This window comes from Chiloscyllium plagiosum, chromosome 32 (assembly GCF_004010195.1).
Source record: "Chiloscyllium plagiosum isolate BGI_BamShark_2017 chromosome 32, ASM401019v2, whole genome shotgun sequence".
Lineage (NCBI taxonomy): Eukaryota > Metazoa > Chordata > Chondrichthyes > Orectolobiformes > Hemiscylliidae > Chiloscyllium > Chiloscyllium plagiosum.
The window spans coordinates 21,490,331-21,513,816 of record NC_057741.1 but is presented as its reverse complement, the minus strand read 5'-3'; the positions used below and the strand labels follow the sequence as shown (position 1 = coordinate 21,513,816).

The 23,486-nt window shown below is 42.7% G+C and overlaps 2 protein-coding genes across 9 annotated transcripts in view; one reads left to right on the top strand and one right to left on the bottom strand.

The window, feature by feature from the left end:
* Positions 1 to 2,004, bottom strand: part of sclt1 (sodium channel and clathrin linker 1) — a 112,792-nt gene extending 110,788 nt beyond the window's left edge. Inside the window, exon 1 of the mRNA XM_043674192.1 lies at positions 1,924 to 2,004. The gene's annotated coding sequence lies outside the window, so the exon portion shown is untranslated. The remainder of the gene's footprint in view (positions 1 to 1,923) is intronic.
* Positions 2,005 to 2,057: 53 nt separating this feature from the next.
* Positions 2,058 to 23,486, top strand: part of c32h4orf33 (chromosome 32 C4orf33 homolog) — a 43,049-nt gene continuing 21,620 nt past the window's right edge. For 5 of the 8 annotated variants that reach the window (XM_043674199.1, XM_043674200.1, XM_043674198.1 and 2 more), the window contains exons 1-2: positions 2,058 to 2,164; positions 21,188 to 21,388. In XM_043674199.1, the coding sequence (XP_043530134.1) occupies positions 21,208 to 21,388 (181 nt within the window). In that variant the 5' untranslated portion in view covers positions 2,058 to 2,164; positions 21,188 to 21,207. Of the gene's footprint in view, positions 2,165 to 2,225; positions 2,393 to 4,191; positions 4,277 to 19,488; positions 19,534 to 21,187; positions 21,389 to 23,486 lie in introns of those variants that run through there. The other 3 variants (XM_043674195.1, XM_043674196.1, XM_043674197.1) reach the window with 3 other exon arrangements.

Genomic DNA, 23,486 nt, shown 5'->3' with positions numbered 1-23,486 from the left:
TATGACTAAAACTACTTCTGTATCCATCTCACCAGTTCATCGTGGATCCTATGTGACTTCAACTTTTGTATCAGCCCGCCATGAAGGACCTCGACAAAGGCCTTGCTAAAGTCTACGTAGACAACATCTACCGTCCCTGCCCTCATCAAACATCTTCGTCACTTCCTCAAAATGTCAATCAGGATGATGAGACACAACCTTCCCTACATAAAGCAATGCTGCTGAAGTAGAAAAAGAACCAACAAACCAATATTGTGCAAACAAAGACGGAGAATATTTTCAGCTACTCCTTCAGACCTGAAAAGTAGCCACCCTTCTCGTTTCTGATTAGCTCCCAAAATTAGGATCCTAAAATACTTAAACTTTCTTTCAAACAATCAGCAGACTGTTCAACTCATTCACGCCATAGGAAATAGTAACAAGAATAGGCCATTCGGCCCCTAGAGCCTGTTCCACCATTTAAGAGGATCACTGCTGATCCAAAACTCTCTATAATCTAATCATGATTTGGAGGTGCCAGTGTTGGACTGGGATGTACAAAGTTAAAGATTTACATATGAAAGAACTTAAACCAACATGCCCATTCTAAAAGATGAGAGACTTAAACAATTCAGGTCTTTTTCAATATATAATTTGTTACATCACACTGTAAGCTTTTGCTATAAATTCTGTGTCATACAATAGTATACTCCACAACCAGCTGATGAACGAGCAGTGCTCCAAAAGCTACTGCTTCCAAATAAACCTGTTGGACTATAACCTGGTGTTGTGTGATTTTTAACTTTGTAATCCAATCAGATTTCCAGCAGCCATAGTAATTTGTTGCTGTATCTACAGAGATTCATAGAGTCCTATAGCACAGACACAGGCCCTTCAGCACAAGTGGTCCATGACAACCAAAATGTCCATGCACACTAACCCCATTTCAATGCACTTGGCCCATGTCCTTCTAAACCTTTCCTGTCATGTATTTGTCCAAATGCCTTTTAAATGTTAATGTAACCACCTCAACCACTTACATTGGCCACTCATTCCATATGTGTACCACCCTCAAATGAAAACTTTGCCTCTCAGGTTCCCATTTATTCTTTCCTTATATTGAAACAAATTCTCTTTTGAAAAAACAAAAAAAAACAGTTTCAATGAAAGATTACAGCAAGAAGTCCTCTGTTACACAAAAGTAAAATACTGCAGAGGCTAAGAATTTGAAATAAAAATTGAAATGGCTGTACTGGCAGCATCTGGTAGCACACTTTTGACACTGATCTCCAGCATCTTATAGAGACAGAAACAACTTAATGGCTAGTCCCATCCATTCGAAAGGTTCCCCTGGAAACCGGAGGAGTGAGGAGCCGGTGACCCAGGAGATGGGCTGGGGCGGTGCCAAGTTCACCAGGTGACAAGGTGGAGGAGGGGCCAGGTACACCAGGAGACGGAGGGGGCGGGGCCAAGTTCCCTCGGAGACGGCGCCGGGTGGGGGCGTGGCCAGGTATTGACGGAGATATGGTTGGAGGCGGGGCCTGGTCCCCCAGGAGACGGAACGGGGAGGGAGGCTGGAAGAGGTACTCTTGGAGATGGCGCGGGGCTCGGTTCCCTTGGAGACGTATAGTGAGAGGGCGGGGCCAGGTACTCAAGGAGCCGGAATGGAGGGGGCGGGGCCAAGTACCCCTGGAGACGGACCGAGAGAGGGCGGAGCCTAGTTTCCCTGGAAATGGGGCGTGGCCGGAGGGCACTGACCTGACGATAAAAGCTCCGGCGGGTCTCCCCGTCCTCCCCTCCCCCCCCCATAAACAAACCGACACCGACCGCAGTTGAAGCCGAGACGTCACCCTTAAAAATCAATCACCGCACAATCATCCGCTGTCGCCGTTTTATTTAACCGACGCTTTTTTTTCCCCACCGGGACAGGCCGCACACACTCACCCCCTTCTTCCGGCGCTCGGATCTTTTTTAAAAAACCGCCGAACAGCTCGGTGTTGTCACCAAATTGAACCTTCCGGGGGGAAAGAATAACCCCGAGTGGAGTTCCGCGGGAGGATCTGGTTCCCCCAGCTGCTTCCTGTCTGTCTGTTTGTTTATTTACCCACCCATTCACATCAGTTTAATCCAGCTGGAGCCATCGACAGAACACCAAAGGCAGTTTTCTAGACGAATCTGATCCTTTGTAAGTGTCAAAGAACAACACACTCACGGAATAATAAGTTATTACAGAGTATGAAGTAACTTTTGATCCATCCAGGAGTTTCTATCAGGCTGACGCCCTGTGACCTTTAAAGAGTGATTGACATGTCTGTCGTCATTGCTTTAAACTTCACAAGAGACAGGGAGGGGCTGAGGGTGAGGATAGGAGCGGGATTGGAAGTCTGGAGGTGGAAAAAATGGCCAGAATGCGGTGAGGCTAGGAATAGAGTTTTTTTAAATATTTAGGCCCAGGTGGGATGGGCATGAGACTCGGTTGTAATGATGGTAATGAGGTCAGCCAGGTGGGACATCACAGATTATGAGTTCCCTGATTGGGGCTGTTAACTTGGAGCACTGATTGACAGCTATAAACAGGAGGGTCGGGTGCTGTTCACATTATGAGCAGTCTCTGAGGGAAATGGACTAGTGTCAAGGACTGTGCATGTGTAAATAAAGAGTGACTTAGTGATGGAAGACTGTTGCCTGTGGAGTTATTTCAAAGGGCTTTGAGTAGGATGGGGTTCGGGTTAGAGGCAGAATGTTTTTATGAGCTCAGAGTGGGGTGGAGTGAGAATAGTGACTGTGTAGGTATAGGGCCCAGAATGTGGTTTGGCAATGGGAACCAAAAGTAGGAATTGAAGTCATGACTGGGAGGGTGAGATGGGATGGGGTCGGGGGGAGCATGGCGGAGGTGTTGGAGAGGTTGTAGGATTAGAGACTGAGAATGTATAGGGGCCCGGATTGGGGTGGGAATGAGTAAAGGTGCTGAGGGTAAATTTAGAGATCTAGAATGAGTTGAGCATGAGTTGGGGCCAAGGGTGGAGAAGGAGTGCAGTGTCAGATGTTGGGACAGAGACCCCTGCAGAATGGGATACAGGCCAGGCCAGTGGTTTGCAAAGGATCCCAGAATAGGGAGTGGAAGCTCAGTTGGCCAGATATTCAAAAGTCAAAGCTGGGCCATGTTGAAAAGTCATGGGAGGTTGGTGCACTGAGATAATGCACATTTTTGACTGGGGAAGGGTGTTGAAGCTGTAAGGCCATGCAATGATGTCTTTCAGGATCATTTGAACAGGTATCCAGCAATGGAGCCCTTGGTGCAGAAGTGGTAGTTTTAAAGGCAGGCTGATAGAGTGAGGAGAGATACAGGTCTGCTATATGTGATGTTATTGGTGGTTATAGAAAAGAACTTGCATTTCAAACAGACTTTCTTTCACAAGCCCAGTTTATCTTTGCCAAAAAATCTTTGTTAAGTTTAAATTATTTGTAGGAAACTGTCAAGGCATTAGAACAGTGAATAGAACAGCAGGATTGCGCTGAATCAACTTGCATGTCTGCTCACTGTAATGGAATTAAGACAGAAGCCTAGATTTGCGACTGGCACCCAGAGTTTGGTGGAGTTGGAAAAGAGGCAAGGAATAGTGTAGAATGTGGATAGATGCTAAGTGGATATGAGCACCCAGGCAGGATGAGGTGGAGTTGAAATAGGGAGGAGAAAGTGAGGTCTGCAGATGCTGGAGATCAGAGCTGAAAATGTGTTGCTGGAAAAGTGCAGCAGGTCAGGCAGCATCCAGGGAACAGGAGAATCGACGTTTCGGGCATAAACCCTTCTTCAGGACTTCCTGAAGAAGGGCTCATGCCCGAAACGTCGATTCTCCTGTTCCCTGGATGCTGCCTGACCTGCTGCACTTTTCCAGCAACACATTTTCAGTTGAAATAGGGGCCAAGGTGGGTGTATGGATAGGGGCCTGTTAGGGTAGTATGAGATAGGAACCCAGAAAGAGGAGGAATAGGGGGTGAAGAACCAGGGTTGTGAAATTTTCCCAAGGGAATGGTTGCAATAGTTTGAAACTTTAGGAACCAGTGATTTTGATTTGTATTTCTGATGTGGAAACAGATAATTACCAAATGCATACAAATGTAATATATCTCAGTACAAACCAATATTGGTGCCTCCTTTAAAGTGTATGTTTCTTCAACTCCGTCCCATTTGTCACGATTTTGCAAGTGCAGTATGAAGCATTATGAAATAGTTTGTGTTTACAAATAAACACAGTTCGCTGAAAGACTTTCACAAGACTTTGGTTCTCTTTTAAAGGTAATTAAAAAGTTTATCAGTGCACCTATTGCAAAACTCTTACAAATGTTGTACTTAAAAATATTGTACTGTTACATAACTAAAAGCATATATCATGTTATATGTGACTGTAATAATGTAAGAATGCATCACAATTGTAGTCATGATTTGGAGATGCCGGTGTTGAACTGGGGTGTACAAAGTTAAAAGTCTCACAATACCAGGTTATAGTCCAAATAAACCTGTTGGGCTATAACCTGGTGTTGTGTGATTTTTTTAACTTCATCACAATTGTAAGCATTGTTACGATTGTAATAAGGGCTGTTACTTCTCATGTAATTTCTAAATTATTAGTTCATTCAAAAGCTGCTCTTATATCTATACCCACAATGAAAGTTGATTATAGCAATCAAGGAAAGTGGTAAAAGTGATATAGAATTTTTGATGAGCTGGGCATAAAGCACGTATTAAAACCCCCTAGCCATGTCTAGCAATCTCATAACCAATTAAGAAATCCATTCCAGTAGAATTTTTGGAAATTGCAAAGTTACACATTTGTTCAAAAATTGTGTAAAGATAAATGAGCAACTGCAAGTCTGCCTAGTTTAGCCTTGGTAGACAAACAGGAGGCTGAAAGAACAGAGCAGCCCAGGCAGCATCAAGAGGTGGAGAAGTCTGTGTTTCGGGTGTAACCCTTTAGCCTTGGTAGCATAAAGCCATTAGAAATGATAATCTGTTACAAGATTAACAGCCACTTAGCCAAGGATAGATTCATTAAAGAAAGCCACTCACTTCGAGGAATAGGTGGGACTTGAATCCAACCTTCTGCTCAAAGGAAGGGATGTGGTGACCATGCCACAAGACTCCCAAACAAATTTATTCAAAGTAATTTTCATTTAGCTAGCTTGATCAAATTGATTTGAAATAGGGAAGTTTGATTGAGTTGATGTATTGCAAATGGACTTTGTTGTGATCCTGTAGAGATAACAGTCCAAACGGAGCGTATATTCCCAAATGTAATATGGTCATTGTGATGCATCTGTGCGTATGCAGTTTCACCCATGATGTCACATCAGTCCTCTACCTTCTGACCATGCAGCCTCAATAAGAATTTAGAAAATGCTGCCCTTGCACATATGGCACAAACTTGCGGCATTAGCCACGAATATATCCTCCAAAAAAACCCTAATGAGAAAACCAATGGACAAGCATTGACATACCTTTGAAGTGCAATCTGTATTGTAATCAAGAAGTGAAAGCCAAATTTCACAGAAGGATCCTGAGTGATAATCTGGTAATGATCAGATGGTCTACTTACTAGTGTTGTTGGTTTGGGAAAAACGTTGTTGAGTAGAATACTGGGGAGAACAAGCCCAACTCTCACTACCTTTTGGGTTGTAATATGGCACCTTTTACTTTCACTTGAGAAGACAGATGGACCTTAGTCTACCTAATTTGAAAGGCAGCACCTTGGACAGCTCAGCAGTTCCCCTTTTTCTCATCCTGAGGAGGGATCACCGGATGAGAAACGTTAGCTCTGATTTCTGGACTCGGCAAGATGGCGGCAATTCTGTAGGACTGCTGTGGACAGCTCTGCCTAACAGCCAAGGCATACTGGTGTTTTTTGCCATCCTTGGCCAACTTATGTGGTGGAATTATTAATTTAAAAACTTACAGAACATATATTTGTTAATATTTGAGAGTGGGAAGGGTGCCAAAGGGAAAAGGAGCGAGCAAACAGCAGCACTCCCCTGCAGCTCCTACCACACCAGAGAATGCAGCAGCAGCAGCCTCTCCTGAATCCCCCGGGGACCTGACAGTCTCACAGGAATTTGCTGCGACGATGGAGAGACTTACCTTGAAAGTTGGGGCTGCGATTGAGGAGATCCGTGGGGAGATTCGTGCCCAGTCCAACCTATCGTATCCATGCTGCAGAAGCATGAGCAGGAGATCCAGGGCCTCGGGGGGAGGCTGGAGGAGGTGGAGGGTTGAACTAAGGCCTCGGAAGCTGTGAAGGAGTCCTCATCCTGTCAGTTCCAGGTGCTGGAGCGAGAGGTGCGAGCCTTGCGAGATCATATCGACGACCTCGAAAATCGAGGTTGGAGGATAAATCTCCGAATTGTCGGGCTCTCTGAAGGTGAGGAGTGTGAGCAGCCAGTGAGCTTCTTTGAAAGCTAGCTGACAAAGTTTTTGGGCCTTAGCATCGAGTCCAGCAGGCTTCAGATTAAAAGAGCGTATCAGGTTACAGTGCACAGGTCAGGGCCGGTGCAGCGCCCCTGCTCAGTCCTAGTGCACTTCCGCTCATATAAGGACAAGCAAAAAGACATAGAAGCATCCAGATCCCTGGGAAAAGATCAGCAGGCACTGCTGTACAAGGGGTCAAAAATTATGTTTTTCCAGGATTTCTCTGCAGCTGTAATTTGAATGAGGAAGTCCTTCAGATTAGATTCCCTACAGTGTGGAAACAGGCCCTTCAGCCCAACAAGTCCACACTGACCCTCTGAAGAGTAACCCACCCAGTCCCATTTCCCTCTGACTAATGCACTTAACACTATGGGCAATTTAGCATGGCCAATTCATCTTTGGACTGTGGGAGAAAACTGGAGTACCAAGAGGAAACCCACGCAGACACAGGGAGAATGTGCAAACTCCACACAGACTGTTGCCCAAGGCTAGAATCGAAACTGGGGCCCTGGTGCTGTGAGGCAGCAGTACTAACCACTGAGCCACCGATGAAGTTAAAAAGAGGCTGAGGAACCTGGCATCCTGTACTCCATGAGATATCCCGCAGTGCTCCGTTTCAGCCACGAGGACTCAGTTTATACATTTGACTCAGCGGATAAAGCTAAACACTTTGTAGACACTTTAAAATAGATGGATTGGCCTGAAGAATACGGTTAATGTTTCTATCTTTCCCTATGTTTTCCCTTTTTTTTATTCCTTCCTTTCTTCCTAATAATTTTCTTTTTGGAAAGGGGGGAAAAGACCTTGGAATAAGTTGTTCCTATTTTTTAATAACTGGATTTTCTGTTGGGAAATTTTGTGGATGTTCTTTGTTGACTCTACCCCTCTTTTTTGTTTGTTCTGTTTCTCTTTTAGTCACAAGTAGGGGTGACATGAAGCCAGGGATGGGCGGAGTGCTCATCCTGATTTGGTCTTTTTTCTGTTGATTTAAGGATCATCTCCTTGTTTTTCTTTCTGGCTTAAGGCTGGGGCACAGTCCAGGTTTGAAGGAGCTGTGAAGGAGGGGATGGGTAGGGTGAGTGCCCCGTAATAGTTCTTTATAGTTATGATCGAGTAGTTTTTGTATATATACTTCTTCGACTCTATGAGTCTTTATTTACTTATGCTCGGCGCTTTCTAAGCAGGGTTCTCCCTTCGAGGAGTTCAAGGGTCTCTGAAAGGGGATATGGCTAAGTGTCTTATTAAATGGTGCACCTGGAACATTAAGGGAAGTCATTAAAAGGAAAAAAGTGCTTTCTAGCCTTAAGAGGGAAAGGGTTGATATCATTTTGTTGCAGGAAACCCATCTTGATGATGGGAAAACACCTGAAATTATAACAGGGGAGCTATGACCGGGGATTCTTTTCATCCTTTACTTCTAAAAGTAGGGGAGTGGCGGTACATATCCAGAAAAATCTTCTGTTCACATTATTAGAGCAGGTAAAAGGTGAGCAGGGACGGTTTGTGATACTTAAAGCCCTGATACATGGGGAGGAATATGGCATTTTAAATGTCTACTGTCCTCCGGCGCATCCCCTCAAAGTTTTGATTAGTGCTTTCTTTAAGTTGAGTGCTTTTGGATCATGGCACATAATTATAGGGGGGGATTTTAATTGTCTTTTGGATCCAACAGTGGGCCCCAACTATTTCTTCGCAGGCCAAGCAGGTGGTTGACTTATGTGAGAAGTTGGGGCTGGTGGATATTTGGAGATGTCTTTACCCTACCGGCAGGGACTTCACCTTTTTTTCAAACCCACACAAATGTCACATGAGGATTGACCCCTTTCTGGCTTCCTCGGCCCTTCTGAATTTGATTATGGGTTGTAAAATTGGGAATATAGCTATCTCTGATCACGCGGCAGTATATTTGGAGGTTAAGACCAAGAATGAAGGGCTAGGTTTGTGGCATTGGCATTTGGACCCTTTTCTCCTTAAGGATTCCAAATTTGTGGAATACCTTTTGAAGGGTTTCAGGAATTCTTGACTATCAACTCAGGCACGGCTAGTAGTCCGTCCATGCTATGGGAGACTGCTAAGGTCTTTGCTAGGGGATTAACTATTTCCTATTCGGCTAGCCAGAAATGACAGAAGGAGGAACAGCAGCGTCTACTTGAGATGCAGTTGAAAGCCGCCAAGGCGGCACATTTTGTGCGGCCTTCGGTGACTAAGCTACAGCGGATCACGGCCTTCCAGGCTGCCTTGAATTCAATACTGACACAAAACGCAAAGAAAGAAACTTGCTTTTGGTCGACAAAGGCTGTTCGAATATGGGGATAGGCCGGGGAAGTATTTAGCGTACCTGACTAGGAAAAAGCGTGCTCCCCAATCCAATACTGCAATCAGAGACAGCGCCGGGCTCCTTCCAATGCTAAAAAGATTACTGGGGCTTTTCGGAGCTTTTACTCTGAATTGTATCGGTCTGAAGGTTGCGAGGACAGGAGGGCTAAAATGGAGACCTTCTATAAGAACTTGGACCTCCCAGGGATAACCTTGGAACAGGCCTCTCTCCTTAATGTCCCCTTGACAGTTCAGGAAATACAGGAGGCAGCTAGGTAACTTCAGAGTGAGAAAGTGCCTGGCCCTGATGGTCTCCCAAGTAAGTTTTATAAGGAGTTTATAGGGATTCTGTCAGGGCCAATGTTGGAGATGTACAATCACTCCGCATGAATGCCTATCACCATCTTTGAGAGAAGCTAATATTTCCTTAATTCTTAAGAAGGGGAAGGTTCCTGAGGATTGTGCCTCATACAGGCCCATCTCTCTATTAAATTCAAATTTCAAGATTCTGTCCAAGATCCTGGCGCTGAGATTGGAAAGGGTGTTGCCCCATATTATTAAAGAGGACCAGACAGGCTTTATAAGGGGCCATAGGTCCTCTAATAATATTAGAAGGTTTCTGAATATGGTCCAAGTTTGTCAGCAACGACCGATTCAAGGGTTGGTGATTTCCTTAGATGCAGAGAAAGCATTTGACCGGGCGGAATGGCCATATCTTTTTTATGTCTTAGAACAGTTCGGGTTGGGTGGAGGTTTTATATCGCCACCTTCTGGTCGCGGTCATCACCAACTGGGTGAAGTCTGGGAACTTTAGGATTGGTAGGGGTAGTCAGCAAGGCTGCCCCCTCTCGCCGTTGTTGTTTACGTTGGTGATAGAGCCACTGGCAGAGGCCATTCATCAGAACGTCCACATAATCGCTCCGGAAGTGGGATCGAGGGCACACAACATTACACTGTATGCGGATGACGTCCATCTGTTTTTATCGAACCCGATGACCTCCGCATCCCATTTGATACAATATATCAATTCATTTGGGCTGTTTCAGAATATAAGATCAACTTTGCAAAATCGGAGGCTGTGCCTTTGAGGAGCCTTAAGGATATGCCAAAAGTTGAAGGTGGCCCTAAGTTCCCTTTGAAGTGGTCACGGGCAGTGTTCCGATACCTAGGCATTTTTATTAATCCCAAGTTTGATCTGTTATTTTGGACCAACTTTGCTCATTTTCTCAACAATATTAGGTGAGATCTTCAGAGGTGGGAGGCTCTTCCAATTTCATGGCTGGGCCGAATATCTCTCATTAAGATGAATGTTCTTCCTTGTTTGCTTTATCCCATGCGTATGCTCCCTATAATGTTTCCCAGGTCAACACTGCGGAAGCTTATGGGGTGGTTTGGTTTCTTTGTCTGACATCGTGGACGGCCCCTCATCAAACTTACTAAATTGCAGTTGCCTCAAGGAGGGGGAGGAGTTGATTTCCCAGACATCAGGAGGTATCAGTTGAGTTCCCGGCTGTCCTTTGTCTGTGATTGGGTAGGTAACGATCCAAACTCAATTGAGGCCTCCCAGGCAAAGTGCCCTCTTATTAACCTGATGTTCATGGATAAGATGAGGACAGTTATGGACCACTGCCGGAACCCCGTTGTTATTAGTACAGTCAAGGCATGAAGGGCGATGCATCAGAGTGAGGGCTATTTATCCACTTACATATACAGTTGGCATGCCAGGGTTCTGACCAGGAATGATGGACTCAGGGTTCAAACTATGGGCAGCGAGAGGAGTTTCTAGTTTGGAAGACTTGTTTGAGGGGGAGGTTATGATGTCTTTTGAGCAACTGAGCCGCAAATACGGGTTGCCCAGCAGAGATCTTTTCCGTTTTTTTCAGGTTAGGGATTTCATCCAGAAGAAGACTACTCTTCTCACTAAGCCGTATAAGCCCGACACAGAGAGGATGTTGCTATACTCCACAAGCACCCTTTCGGTTAGTGCCCTATATCGCCTGCTGGGTGGCAGGGCCTGGCAGGATATTAACTGGTTATGTGAGGTCTGGGAGCAAGAGCTGGGAGTGGAGATCTCTTCTGAAACATGGGAGAACATATGGGAGAATACTCGAAAGATCTCAATCTGTAATAGGACATGTGCTACGCAGTTAAAAGTTCTGCACAGGGCTCATCTGGCACTACACGGTCTGGCGAAGTTTAAAAAAGGAACATCTTCAGTGTGCCCCAAATGTAAAATAAGTGTAGGTACTCTTACCCATTGCTTCTGGACATGCCACAGGCTCCGTGTTTATTGGAGCACTGTGGCGGGAGAGATGGGAGGGTATTGAGGACTGAAGTCAAAGTAGATCCGATATCTCCCCTCTTAGGTCTACCAAATTTATCATCTTTAGACGGCATGGGAAGAAAATATTTAATATTCTTGCATACTATGCATGGAGGAATATTCTGATGAACTGGGTGTCTGAGAACCCGCCGGGCTTGCTGGGGTGGCAGAGATTGATTATGGAGCACATTCCCTTGGACTTTTTCACAAACACAGTGCACCACAAAACAGACCATTTTTATAAGACATGGCAGCCCTATTTGAGTTAGTTGGATATAGATTTGTCAGTTATCTTAACTAGGGTATTTGTTTTACCAGGATGGTTAGATTTGTCAAGCCCTGGGCCCTGGAGGGGGTCTCCTGAGTTAACATGGGTATATATACAATGCTCCTGTTCATTTGTTTGGGAGCTTTGCACCGAGCATAGCTGTTCTGTATTTTGTGGGGTTTTTTGGGTTTTTTTTTTGCTTTTCTTTCTTTTTGTTTTGTGTTGCTTTGCACAGTATTAGGGTTTGCTTTGTATTATAGGGTAGGTTGGTAGTTAGTAGACAGTAGTTGTATTGTAATTTGTGTTTTTTTCTTTTTATTATACTAATATTTGCTATTGATTGTATTTTTCAATAATTTTATATGTTGGTAAAGTTAAAAAAATTTGCTAATAAATATATTTACAAAAAAAACTCTGATTTCTCTTCACAAATGTTGCCAGATCTCTTGAGCTTTTCCAGGAATTTCTGGTTTGTTTTTGATTTACAGCATCCACGGTTCTTTCAGTTTTCTTTCTCTTTTTCTTTGTTGGGTTCACCCTTCATTGTTGAAAGTAACCATGATATGAAGTAAAATTCATAGAATTGCACAAAGGGATCCCACAATCCCTTGAGGGGAAATCTTGATCCTGATGTGCAAATGCCAAACCTGGCTAAAAACTCCATGGTAAACCCATCCAAGGGATGGACAGCTGGCCTGTTGTCATTGATGGTCATTTGGTGTAAAATAGGCTGGAGTCAGGGATGTGATGGATACTCCCCACTTGCCTGGATGAATACAGCTCCAACAACATTCAAGAAGCTTGATATCTAGGACAAAGCAGCTGCTTGTTTGGCACCATGTACAGAACCATTCACTCCTTCCACCTACGACACAGAAACACCAATGTATATTGTATACAAGATGTACTGCAGAAATTCTCCAAGGCTCCTTAGACAGCACTTTCCAGATCCATTACCACTACCATCTAGAAGGACAAGGGCAGCAGATACATGGGAACATGATCATCAACTGCACGTTCCCTCCAAGCCACTCACCATCCTAATTTGGAAATATATGCTCATTCCTTTAATGTCACTGGTTCGAAATATTGGAATCACCTAGCTAATAGCATTGTGGATGTATCCACAACGAATGGACTGAAGTGGTTCAAGAAGGCTGCTCACCACCCCCGCCTTCTCAAGAATATCTATGAATGGGTAATAAATGCTGGCCTGGACATCAAGGCCCACAGCTTGTGAACAATTTTTTTAAAAACTCAATGTGGAAGATAAATCCAAAGCCCCCTTAATGATCAGAAAGCATGCTTAGTGGTGATTGCTGAGGATACTAACTTGGCACAGCTAGAAGCAGGCAAATGTGGACTGAGAATTAGAAAACCTTACAGGTCATACAAGTGAACCATGAATTTAACTGGTAGCTTTCGGTTTTTCTATGTTACTGCTCCTGTTTTACGTGGGCTCCCTACCCCTAACTGGTGACTCTGTTTTGCAAAAGTGGGGAAGGGAATGGGGAAGAGGGATCGCTGATTAAGTGAGTGGGAGGAAGCAGTGTTGAATAGGGATATGTGTGAGTGGGATGGAAACAGTATCGAAGAGGGGGATGCATGCGTTGGGTCAGGGTTTAGGAAGGGGGTGTCTGAGAGACCGAATGTGTGGTGGGGTTTTAGAAGACTGGCTGCTAAGTCAGTGAATGGGAGAGAATGGGAGAAAGTGTATGTTTCTGGCTATGTGGGGTCGAGAGGGTCTGATTACAATACATCTGTGAGGATGGGGTAGAGGGACTCCACTGAGTCTTTTGTCACCGGGGAATATGGAGAGTTTGGCTGAAACCTACATCAGTATGTAAAATAAAATTAATACAAAATTCTTTAAGCAAACAGATTCTCATTTATATTATGTATTATTTATTAATATGAAAGTTTTAGTGCTTAGTGTAATTATTGTTACAGTACCACATTACTGTACTTTTGTTTTTACTGGTATCTGAGATGATGTTCGATAATGTTTGGGGGAGTATTGATCTCCAGACATATCACTGCACCACTGATAGATGTAACTAATCCCATGGGTTCACATATAGATTGTTATTACAGATTTTATATTTGAGATGTGGTAACACAGAGTTTTCAGTGCATTTCAAATTGGAATACGATGATTCAATTTTGAATTTTTACATTTTTTTCATTAATCCTCCTTTATACTCAAATGCCAGAATAAAAGATTCTCACATCCACTACTTATAACTGTTTGAATGTGATTGCTAAATTGAGGATTGTCTATTGCTGTAGATCTATCCATAATAGAAACTTGGTTGAGATTGTCAAAACATGTCAATGTAAATTAATATCTCTCAATATTTCAAAACATTTACTTCAAATTGTTGAAATGTCAAAACAAGACTTAAGGTTTCCTTCTCAATAGTACAGCATTTACTTTGTCATGCATTAAATGTTATAGAGAAGTAACTAACTGGACACTTTATAACACTATGAACCTCTAAGAAACACAGAGACATAGAAAATGGAGCAGGAGTAGGCCATTCACCCCTTCAAGTATGACCTGTCATTCAATATGTTCATGGCTGATCGACCAACTCAGTACCTTGCTCCCACTTTGTTCCCATACTTATTGATTCCTTTAGCCCATAGAACCATCTCCTTGAAAACATTCAATGCTTTTGCCTCAACCACTTTGTGAAGCATTGAATTCCTTAGACTTGCCACTCTCTGGTTGAAGAAATGTCTCCACATCTCAGTTGTAAATGGCCTACCCTCTATCCTTAGAATGTGACCTTGGGTTCTGGATTCCCTGCTCATCGGGAATGTTTTTCCTCCATTTACTCTGTCTAGTCCTTCTACAATTTTGTAGGCTTTTAGGTGGACAGGGAGGTTAAGAAGGCATTTAGTACCTTTGCCTTAATTGCTCAGCCCACTGAGTATAGGAGTTTGGACGTCATGTTGGGATTGTACAGATTGTTGGTGAGGACACTTTTGGAGTACTGTGTACAGTTCTGGTCACCCTACTATAGGAAGGTTACTATTAAATTGGAGAGGGTGCAGAAAAGATTTGCCAGGATGTTGCTGGGACTGGAGGGTTTGAATTATAAGGAGAGGCTGGGACCTTTTTCACTGTAGCGTAGGAGGTTGAGGGGTGATCTTACAGAGGTTTATAAAATCATGAGGGGCATAGATAAGGTGAATAGCAAAGGTCTTTTCCTGAGGGTGGGGAGTTCAAAACCAGGGGGCATATTTTTAAGGTGGGAGAAAGATTTAAAAGGGACCTGAAGGGCAACCTTTTCATGCAGAGAGTGATTCATGTGTGGAATAAATTTTCAGAGGAAGTGATGGATGCAGCTACAGTTACAACATTTAAAAGAAATTTGGATAGGTACATGAATAGGAAAGGTTTAGATGGATGTGGGCTGAATGCAGACAAGTGGAACCAATTTAGCTTGGGGAAACTTGATTGGCATCAAGTAGTTTTTTCGAAAGGTCTGTTTCCTTGCTGTATTACTCTATGACTGTGTGACTCGATATGGCTGGAGGAGAAGGGATTAAATTAGCTGAGATTCATGCTAAGGTCCAATTCTAGTTCATATTCTAGCTCATGTCTTACAACTCCTTATTGTTTGCCAGCATTATGACCAATTAAAAGTCATTTAGACAGATAAAAGGAGAACAATAGCTTCAAATGAATGATGAATTCTTAGTGAACAATTGGAAAGATGATATGCAACACTGATTGTTATATAGTCATCAAAAGTCCAACAGCAGATGTTATTTCCAACTTTACACAAATATCTGTCATTTCCACTTTAGCTATTCAAATGACATGCCACTCATCCTCCTTGTTCACTGTGCTTCACTTTCTTGTCCCTTGAACCATGAAAGAGCTTGCTTGAACTTCATTTGTCTCCAGTAACTGCTGGTACTTGTCCATTACAATAGTTGTCATTTTTCTTGTCTTGCATCCAGAGTGGATTTTGTTCACTGTTGCAATATAATGCTAAACATTTCACATAATAGTCATATTGCCACCTATTTTTGAATGCTGTTTTTGTTTCTGCTGTTAGAAGATATTTTAATGATGTTTAAGGAATAAAGAATCTAAAATTAAAACTTTTAAAAGCAAAATTGTTGATTCCTATTTTGCAAAATCACTGCGTTTATTGGAATTTTTCCAAAACGACCAACTATTTTTCATAGATGGCAATGCACATGATTTATAACAGTAATCCCTTGTATTTCTACAGTCCAACATAATAAAAATATCTCAAGTTATGGAATCTGGATTGCAGAATTTACTTTCTTATTTTTCGTTCTCTGCTGTCTCTTAGCCTCATCATTAAGACATTGTCATTCAAAGTATGATGCAGTGTGACAAACAAATCATTGCCATTCTGTGTGATAGACAATAAGCTCGTCCTAAATTGTGACTCTATCCAACCTCCGAGGACCCCTTCTTCTGCCTCCAACAGACTCTGTCCACTTGGACACCCCGTGCTAGTCTGTTACCTGCCCTTGACTTCAAGTTCACCTGGACCATCTTGAACTCCACCCTCCCCTTCTTGGACCTCTCTGTCTCCATTTCCGGCAACCGACTCAGAACGGGCATCTACTTCAAACCCACTGACTCCCACAGCTATCTGGACTACAGCTTGTCCTTGCCCCCTCCTGTAAAAACGCTATCCCTTACACCCAATTCCTCCGCCTCTGCCATATCTGCTCCCGGGAGGAGCAATTCTACTCCAGAACATCCCAGATGGCCTATTTCAAGAATTGCAATTTCCCCTCCCACGTGGTCAACATTGCTCTGCACCTCACTTTCTCTACTTCTCGTACTTCCGCCCTTAAAGCCCACCCCTCCAACCGCAACAAGGATAGAACCCGCCCCCCCCCCCCACCCCACCAACCTCTGGATACTGCGCATCATCCTCCATCATTTCTGCCACCTACAGTCAGATCTCACCATAGAGACATATTTCCCTCCCATCCCTTTCAGCATTCTGCAGAGATCATTCCATCCATGATTCCCTTGTTAGGTCCATGCCCCACCATCAACCCACCCTCCACTCCTGGCACCTTCCCTTCCCACACCTCTCCCCCTCACTTCCATCCAAGGCCTTAAAGAATCCTTCCACATCCAGCAGAGATTTTCCTGCATATTCAAATACCTCATCTACTGTGTCCATTGCTCTCGATGTGGTATCCTTTACACTGGGCAGACAGGACGCTTACTTCTGGAATGCTTCAGAGAACATCTCTGGGGGACACACACCAAAGAACCCCACTGCCCTGTGGCCAACCATTTCAACTCCCTCTCTCGCTCTGCCAAGGGCATGCAAGTCCTGGGCCTCCTCCAACGCCAAATCCGAGCTACCCAATGCCTGGACGAAGAGTGCCTCATCTTCCACCTTGGGACCCTCCAACCACTCGGTATCAATGTCAATTCACCAGTTTCCTCATCTCCCCTCTCTCCACCTCGTCACAGATCCAACCCTCCAACTTGGCACCACCCTCTTGAACTTTCCTACCTGTCCATCTTCCTTCCTACCTATCCACTCCACCCTCTGCTCCAACCTATCATCATCAGCGCACACCTGCATCCACCTATCACCTTCCCCACTACCTTACACCCTACCCACCACCCCCACCCTCTTATTTGTCTCTTAGCGCGCACACACACACACTCTCCTGATGAAGATCTTATCCCCAAAATGTTGACTGTCCTGGTCCTCCAATGCTGCCTGACCTGCTGTGCTTTTCAACTTGTCCTAAATGCTGCCAGGCTTTCAATAAGAGTTTTAGAGTGCCCTTGAAGACTAAACAAAAAAAAGTATGGATGCTGAAATCAGAAACAAAATACAAAAATTGCTGGAAAAACTCAGCAAGACTCTGGAGAGAGTTGGCTGTCAACATATAGAGTGCTTAACATATTCCAGAGTTCCCTCTTCAACACTTATGATAGATTGAGCACTTGGCTGACTGGGAACTGAAGAGAGAGACTGATCTGGAAATCCGGTGAAGAGTGGTACCACCGCAGTCATCACATGGTCGTCAGGTCAGCTTTGGCTCAGAGGCCATTGAAGTTAAAGAATTTTTCATTGTTTTTTTTTGGTATTTACACCAGAAGACAATAGGTAATTGTAAATAACCTTGCTCGATCCAAGTCTGTATTTTGAAAAAATCTTTTTCAGTTCTTCATGAAGCAGTTCTAGGACAGCTAAATCTTTGGAGTGCAAATCAGAAAGCCTTACAATTTACTCACATTATTTAAATACTAACAAGGTACTTACTCGGACAAGTTCTTGCATTTAATATACTTTGACAATGTGTGAACTAGTGAGTAAGCTCAGCTGTTTCTACCAAAATAAATGGAGCAGTTTAAATGTTGATACTGACGACTTTGAAATTGTTGTTAATACAATTTGCTTTTGAACAAAAGAGAATAGGCCCTTCAGCCTGCCAAGCCTGTGCCAATCATCATGCCCTAACTAAACCAAAAACAAACCTTCTGCCCTTATTCGGTCCGTTTTTGTCTATTCCCTCCCTATTCATGTAACTATCCAGATACCTCTTAAATGTCGCCAACGTGCTTGCTTCCACCACCTCGACTGGTAGTGTGTTCCAGGCTCCTACCACTCTGTCTGCATGAAAAACTTCCCTTGTATAGCTCCCTTAAAACTCCCCCTCTCACCTTGAACCTGTGCCCCCTTGCAATTGAAACTTCAACTGTGGGAAAAAGCCTCTGAATATCCACCCAATCAATGCCTCTCATAATTTTGTAGACCTCTATCCGGTCTCCTCTCAGCTGCCGTCTTTCCAGTGAAAACAATCCTAGTCCTTTTAACATTTCTTCATAACCAATGCCTTCAAAACCAGGCAACATTCTGGTGAACCTTCTGCACTCTCTCCAAAGCTTTCATGGCCTTCTGGTAGTGTGGCGTTCAAAACTGATTAGTCTGATTTTTTAAAAATCAGCTTGTTTTTATAACATACCAATGAAAAAGGTGGAACTTGGCCCACGCATAGGGATCCTTTATGATTATCTCTTTCTGGGTGGCATAAGCTATTGTCCAATTTGAATGTGGATGGTTTGTAGTTATTATTATCTGCTCATTATATAATTTGTTGTTTGTGGTACAGTTTTACGCATTATTTGAAATTCTGTGGAGCACTTTCAGATATTCTGATGATGTGATAAAACACTATATACAGAGGAACCTTGATTATCCGAACAGCACGGGCAGAGAGTATTTTGTTCGGATAATCGAATGCCGGATAACACAGTTTAGTCAAGCATCTGGATCTTGCGATCTTGTTCAGGTAATCCAATGTTCGGATAATCGAAGTTCCTTTGTACATTCAAGTTGTTTCCTTTCTTGTACTTTCTCACGGCTTATTGCAACTTAACTTGAAACAATGGTCAGATTGATCTTCCCTGTTACACTAAGTTTGATGTGGAGGTGCCAGTGTTAGACTGTGATGGATTTTACCTGACGAAAGAGCAGTGCTCAAATAAACCTGTTGGACTATAACCTGGTGTCATGTGACTTCTGATACTAGGTTTGATAGAGATACATGATACAATGGATTCTCCCTAGAGATTCCTAAATGGAAGCAGGGAATATTCTTTGTCTGAAAACAGAGGTCCAAGGATTGCAAGTGATTAGTTATTGTGCCTAAACTAAATATTCAGGGTTATCCTGATGGCACAAGGCAACTTTGGGCCATTAGTCTCATTAGACACTGTCTTCAGACATACATCCTTGGATAGAGGACTGTCATAGCCAGCAAATAAGAGGTGAAGATCTGTTTGTGCATCCCTGGAGGCCTAGCTGACTGGATCAGAAAATTTGTGGAGTATTCTCTAATCCTGTCATGTTTGGAGTAGGTGGGATTTGAATGTGGACCTCCTGGGCCACAGGTCAGAATGCTAACACTGTACCAAAGAGACCTTGGACAGAAAGTTTAAGTTCAGCTCAGAAAATCTTTTGATTAATCCAAGTTAGTTCACTGAAACTTGACCAATCAACCAAATATGCAAACCATCCTTTTTTATATTCTTTTTGAGTACAGAGGAACCTTGATTATCCGAATGGCACGGGCAGAGAGTATTTTGTTCGGATAATCGAATGCCGGATAACACAGTTTAGTCAAGCATCTGGACCTTGCGATCTTGTTCAGGTAATCCAAAATTCGGATAATCGACGTTCGGATAAACAAAATAAACTGATTGACATCACCTTAACAAGGAGTTGGACTGAAGATCAAAAAAAAATCAAAGGAAAGTTATCAAACCAAATGAAAATGTCATTACCTGGGCTGAAAATAACTTCCATCCTTCAGGATCCATTAATTGCAGAAAGCATAGAGCATGCTGGCAGACACCATGTGGTCCCTGTCAAACAACACTTAGGTATTGATACAAACACGGAAGAGGGACAAGAAACCTTTGATGGCCTACTGCATGGACCTGTTAATGTCAATATTCGTCAGTCCCTCTGAGTCCTTTTTTTATGGGATCCTTTATCTTAAAGAGGATCCATTTAAATTTTCATTCAAAAGAGAGATGTCCTCAAAGTGCAGCAGTGTTTTATTTGGTCTTTGTCCTTAAATCCTGGAGTGTGAGTTGAGCCCACAACCTTCTTACACAAAGGCAAGAATGCTACCAAATCAGACATAAGAGTCCCTTTTTTGAGCAAACATGAAATAAATAAACATATTGATATGTGTTCAGGAGATATCTTTGAATCACCTTATTCAGTGATGTTGTTATGCACCTATTGAGCAAATAGAACTTGAACCTAGCTTAGAGTTAGGAACACGACAATTGCAGCACTAGAGCCCCAGCATGGACTTTGAAACTGATTTGAAGGGGACCCAGGAATAATTCTGGTGCCCTAGCTAGAGATTTTCCAATCAATCTGTTCACAGGTGTTATTATACACCTCTAGAGCAGATGGGACTTGAACCTGGACTTCCTGGCTCAGAGATAGGGACATTATCATTGTGACACAAGAGCCCTTGCAAGCGCTCAGGAGATATTTTGTGGAGATATTCTCTAATCACTGTCTTGGCACACCTTTGGAGTGGGTGGGATTTGAACCTGGGCCTCCCGGGTTACAGGTCAGAATGCTACCATTGTGCCAAAGAGACCTTGCGTGCACACAGGATATTTAATCAACCTCATCCTTAAAGTTAACAATACAATTAACATAACATTTCTATTCAGATCTTTAACGGTTTGAGCTGAATTCAACATTGAAGATATAATTTACCAGTGAGCTATATATCAGATAGCAGTCACAGTCATATATTCTGTTGACTTGCCAATTATTTATGTCTTCTGTCTGTTTTGTTAATTGATCCTCTGTAATGACGGAATACAATCAGTTATGACCAGTTTTCAGACTCCAGCAGCCCAGCGAGCATTCTTAAGTATGTCCCTCATTTCTGTGGCATTGCTCTCAGTGCATCTCCCAACTCAATAGTATTCATATTTAGAAAAAAACTGAGAGTAACAGTTGTAATTTATATATTATTTCATATACTTGTTTTGTTAAAAAAATTCAAAGAAATATATTTTCTGAAAATCTAATATCCATTTCTCTGATGATTGGCTTTTAAGCTTGATGACTTAATTATTATGTTTTCCCAGTTCTTGATTAAGTCACTAGATGAAGCAGTTGCACAACACTATTCAACACTCATGGGTGTGAATTGGTGGACAAATTATATAGACCACTTATAATAACTTTTGAATTTATTTTGGATAGATATAGTTTTAAAGGTGTAATATGGCAGTAAATCAATAAATGAAATAAAATATTTTTTTCAGCCTATTAAACTGTTGTCCAGATGAAGTTTACAATAACAAAAACATGGGATAGTTCACCAGTGAGTCACCGCGGGATATCACTGTCACTTAAACCTGATGATGAAGGCTTGCTGTTGGAGGTAGAGGGGCCTTTCTTCAATGATCCTTCAGCTCCACCTGGTAAAAGAGGAAAACCTTACAATCAGTTGTGGGATTTTGAAGGTACAGAAAATGCCAATTTTATTAAAATATTCCTTTCAAAAACTTACGTATAAGCCTTGTTGACCATTGCAGTAAATGTTAGTTTACTTCTTTTGTGTCGTACTGCAGATTTTAGTTTTCAAGTTCAATCCCTTCCTTTGCCATCCTCGTGAAGCTCAGATTTATTTTCCAGAAAATAGCCATAGAGCATTTCCCCAAGCCTGTCCCTTGGCTCCCTTCCACTGCTATGAACAGAAGCAGAATTGGGACAAGTACTAAACTTTGTTCCAGACCATGGAAGGCACTGAAAAGTATATCTGAACAATCTCGATAGATTTCTCTTCAATCACCCTTTGTATTCACACTGACATAGTCAGAAACTCATCAAATGTGCCAGCTGAGATCTGGAATTCATTGTAAAAAGAGCAATCACCAGAGAAGAAACATTATTCCTGTGCACTATGACGTATTAGCACAATTATATGAAATAGTACTCACATCATTGGGTACTATATTTTTAACTGTGCTGGGTTTCATTTCTCTGTGCACTTTTATAATCGTTCTTTGCTAACTCCAGTTTAATCGTTTCATGTGTGAGTGGAATATGATGGAATTTGGCAAAAAGTGCCATGGTTTACATGGAAGCATAAAAACTAGGAGCAGGAGAAGGCTATTTGGCCCTTCAACCCTGCTCCTGCTCCACCTTCCGATGTGATCTTGGCCAATTCTCCATTCCATATTCCCGCTTTCTCCCTGTGTCCTATGATGCCTTAAAAACCTAAAAATGAATCTATCTCTTTCTTGAATCTAATCAGTGACTTGGCTTCCACGATCTTGGGTGGTAGAGAATTCCATAGGTTTACTACATTTTGAGCAAAGAAATATTTCTTTACTTCAATCCAAAATGGCCTATCCTGCCATGGCCAAACCAATCACTCTCCAAAAGACAGTCCTGCCATCCCCGGTATCAGTGTAGTGAACCTCTGCGGCACTCCCTCTATGGCAAGTATATCCTTTCTTAGGTAGGGAGACCAAAACTGCATGCAATACACCAGGTCTCATTGAGGGCTTGTATAACTGTAGTAAAGCATCCCTACTTCTGAACTCAAATCCTCTTGCATTGAAGGCCAATGTACCAATTACTTTCCCAATTGTTTGTTGCACCTTCCTGTCTACAGTACTTTCATTGACTGGTATGCAAACACTGGGACACAAAGTGTGTGGATAACCTCGATATAGTTATGCTTGTAATACTCCTCAGGAACACCTCAGATATTGAGGAATGTTCCCCTGGAATGGACATTGGTTGAATCCACTCACAAAAGGATGATTTCCAATCCCCTGTTGAGGCATATTTCCAACCAATAATCTTGTTGTCTGTATCGGGCTTCCCCATTAATAAAACTCTGTCTATTGTTCGGTGTAACACATGAACAGTTCATGCTCTGTGAAATAAGCTGACAACTAATAATCTCTGTATCACAGAATTTATTATAATATTCCAAAGTCTGTTTAAATGTATTTTCTTTTATAGTTGGATTCATGTTTGTTCAGTAATGTTATCTTTTGAGAACATTAGTACTAACAGGTATAGTTTAGTAAAATCACTCCTATTTTTAGTAAATAAATGTCCTTCCAATGAAACTCAATATTCAAAGGATTTCTTTTGTGTATGGGGCTTGTTCTTGCCACTGGGACCATAAGACCATAAGACATAGGAGCGGAAGTAAGGCCATTCGGCCCATCAAGTCCACTCCGCCATTCAACCATGGCTGATGGGCATTTCAACTCCACTTACCCACATTCTCCCCGTAGCCCTTAATTCCTTGTGACATCAAGAATTTATCAATTTCTGCCTTGAAGATATTTAGCGTCCCAGCCTCCACTGCACTCTGCGGCAATGAATGCCACAGGTCCACCACTCTCTGGCTGAAGAAATGTCTCTGCATTTCTGTTCTGAATTTACCCCCTCTAATTCTAAGGCTGTGTCCACGGGTCCTAGTCTCCTCACCTAACGGAAACAATTTCCTAGCGTCCACCCTCTCCAAACCATGTATTATCTTGTAAGTTTCTATTAGATCTCCCCTTAATCTTCTAAACTCCAATGAAAACAATCCCA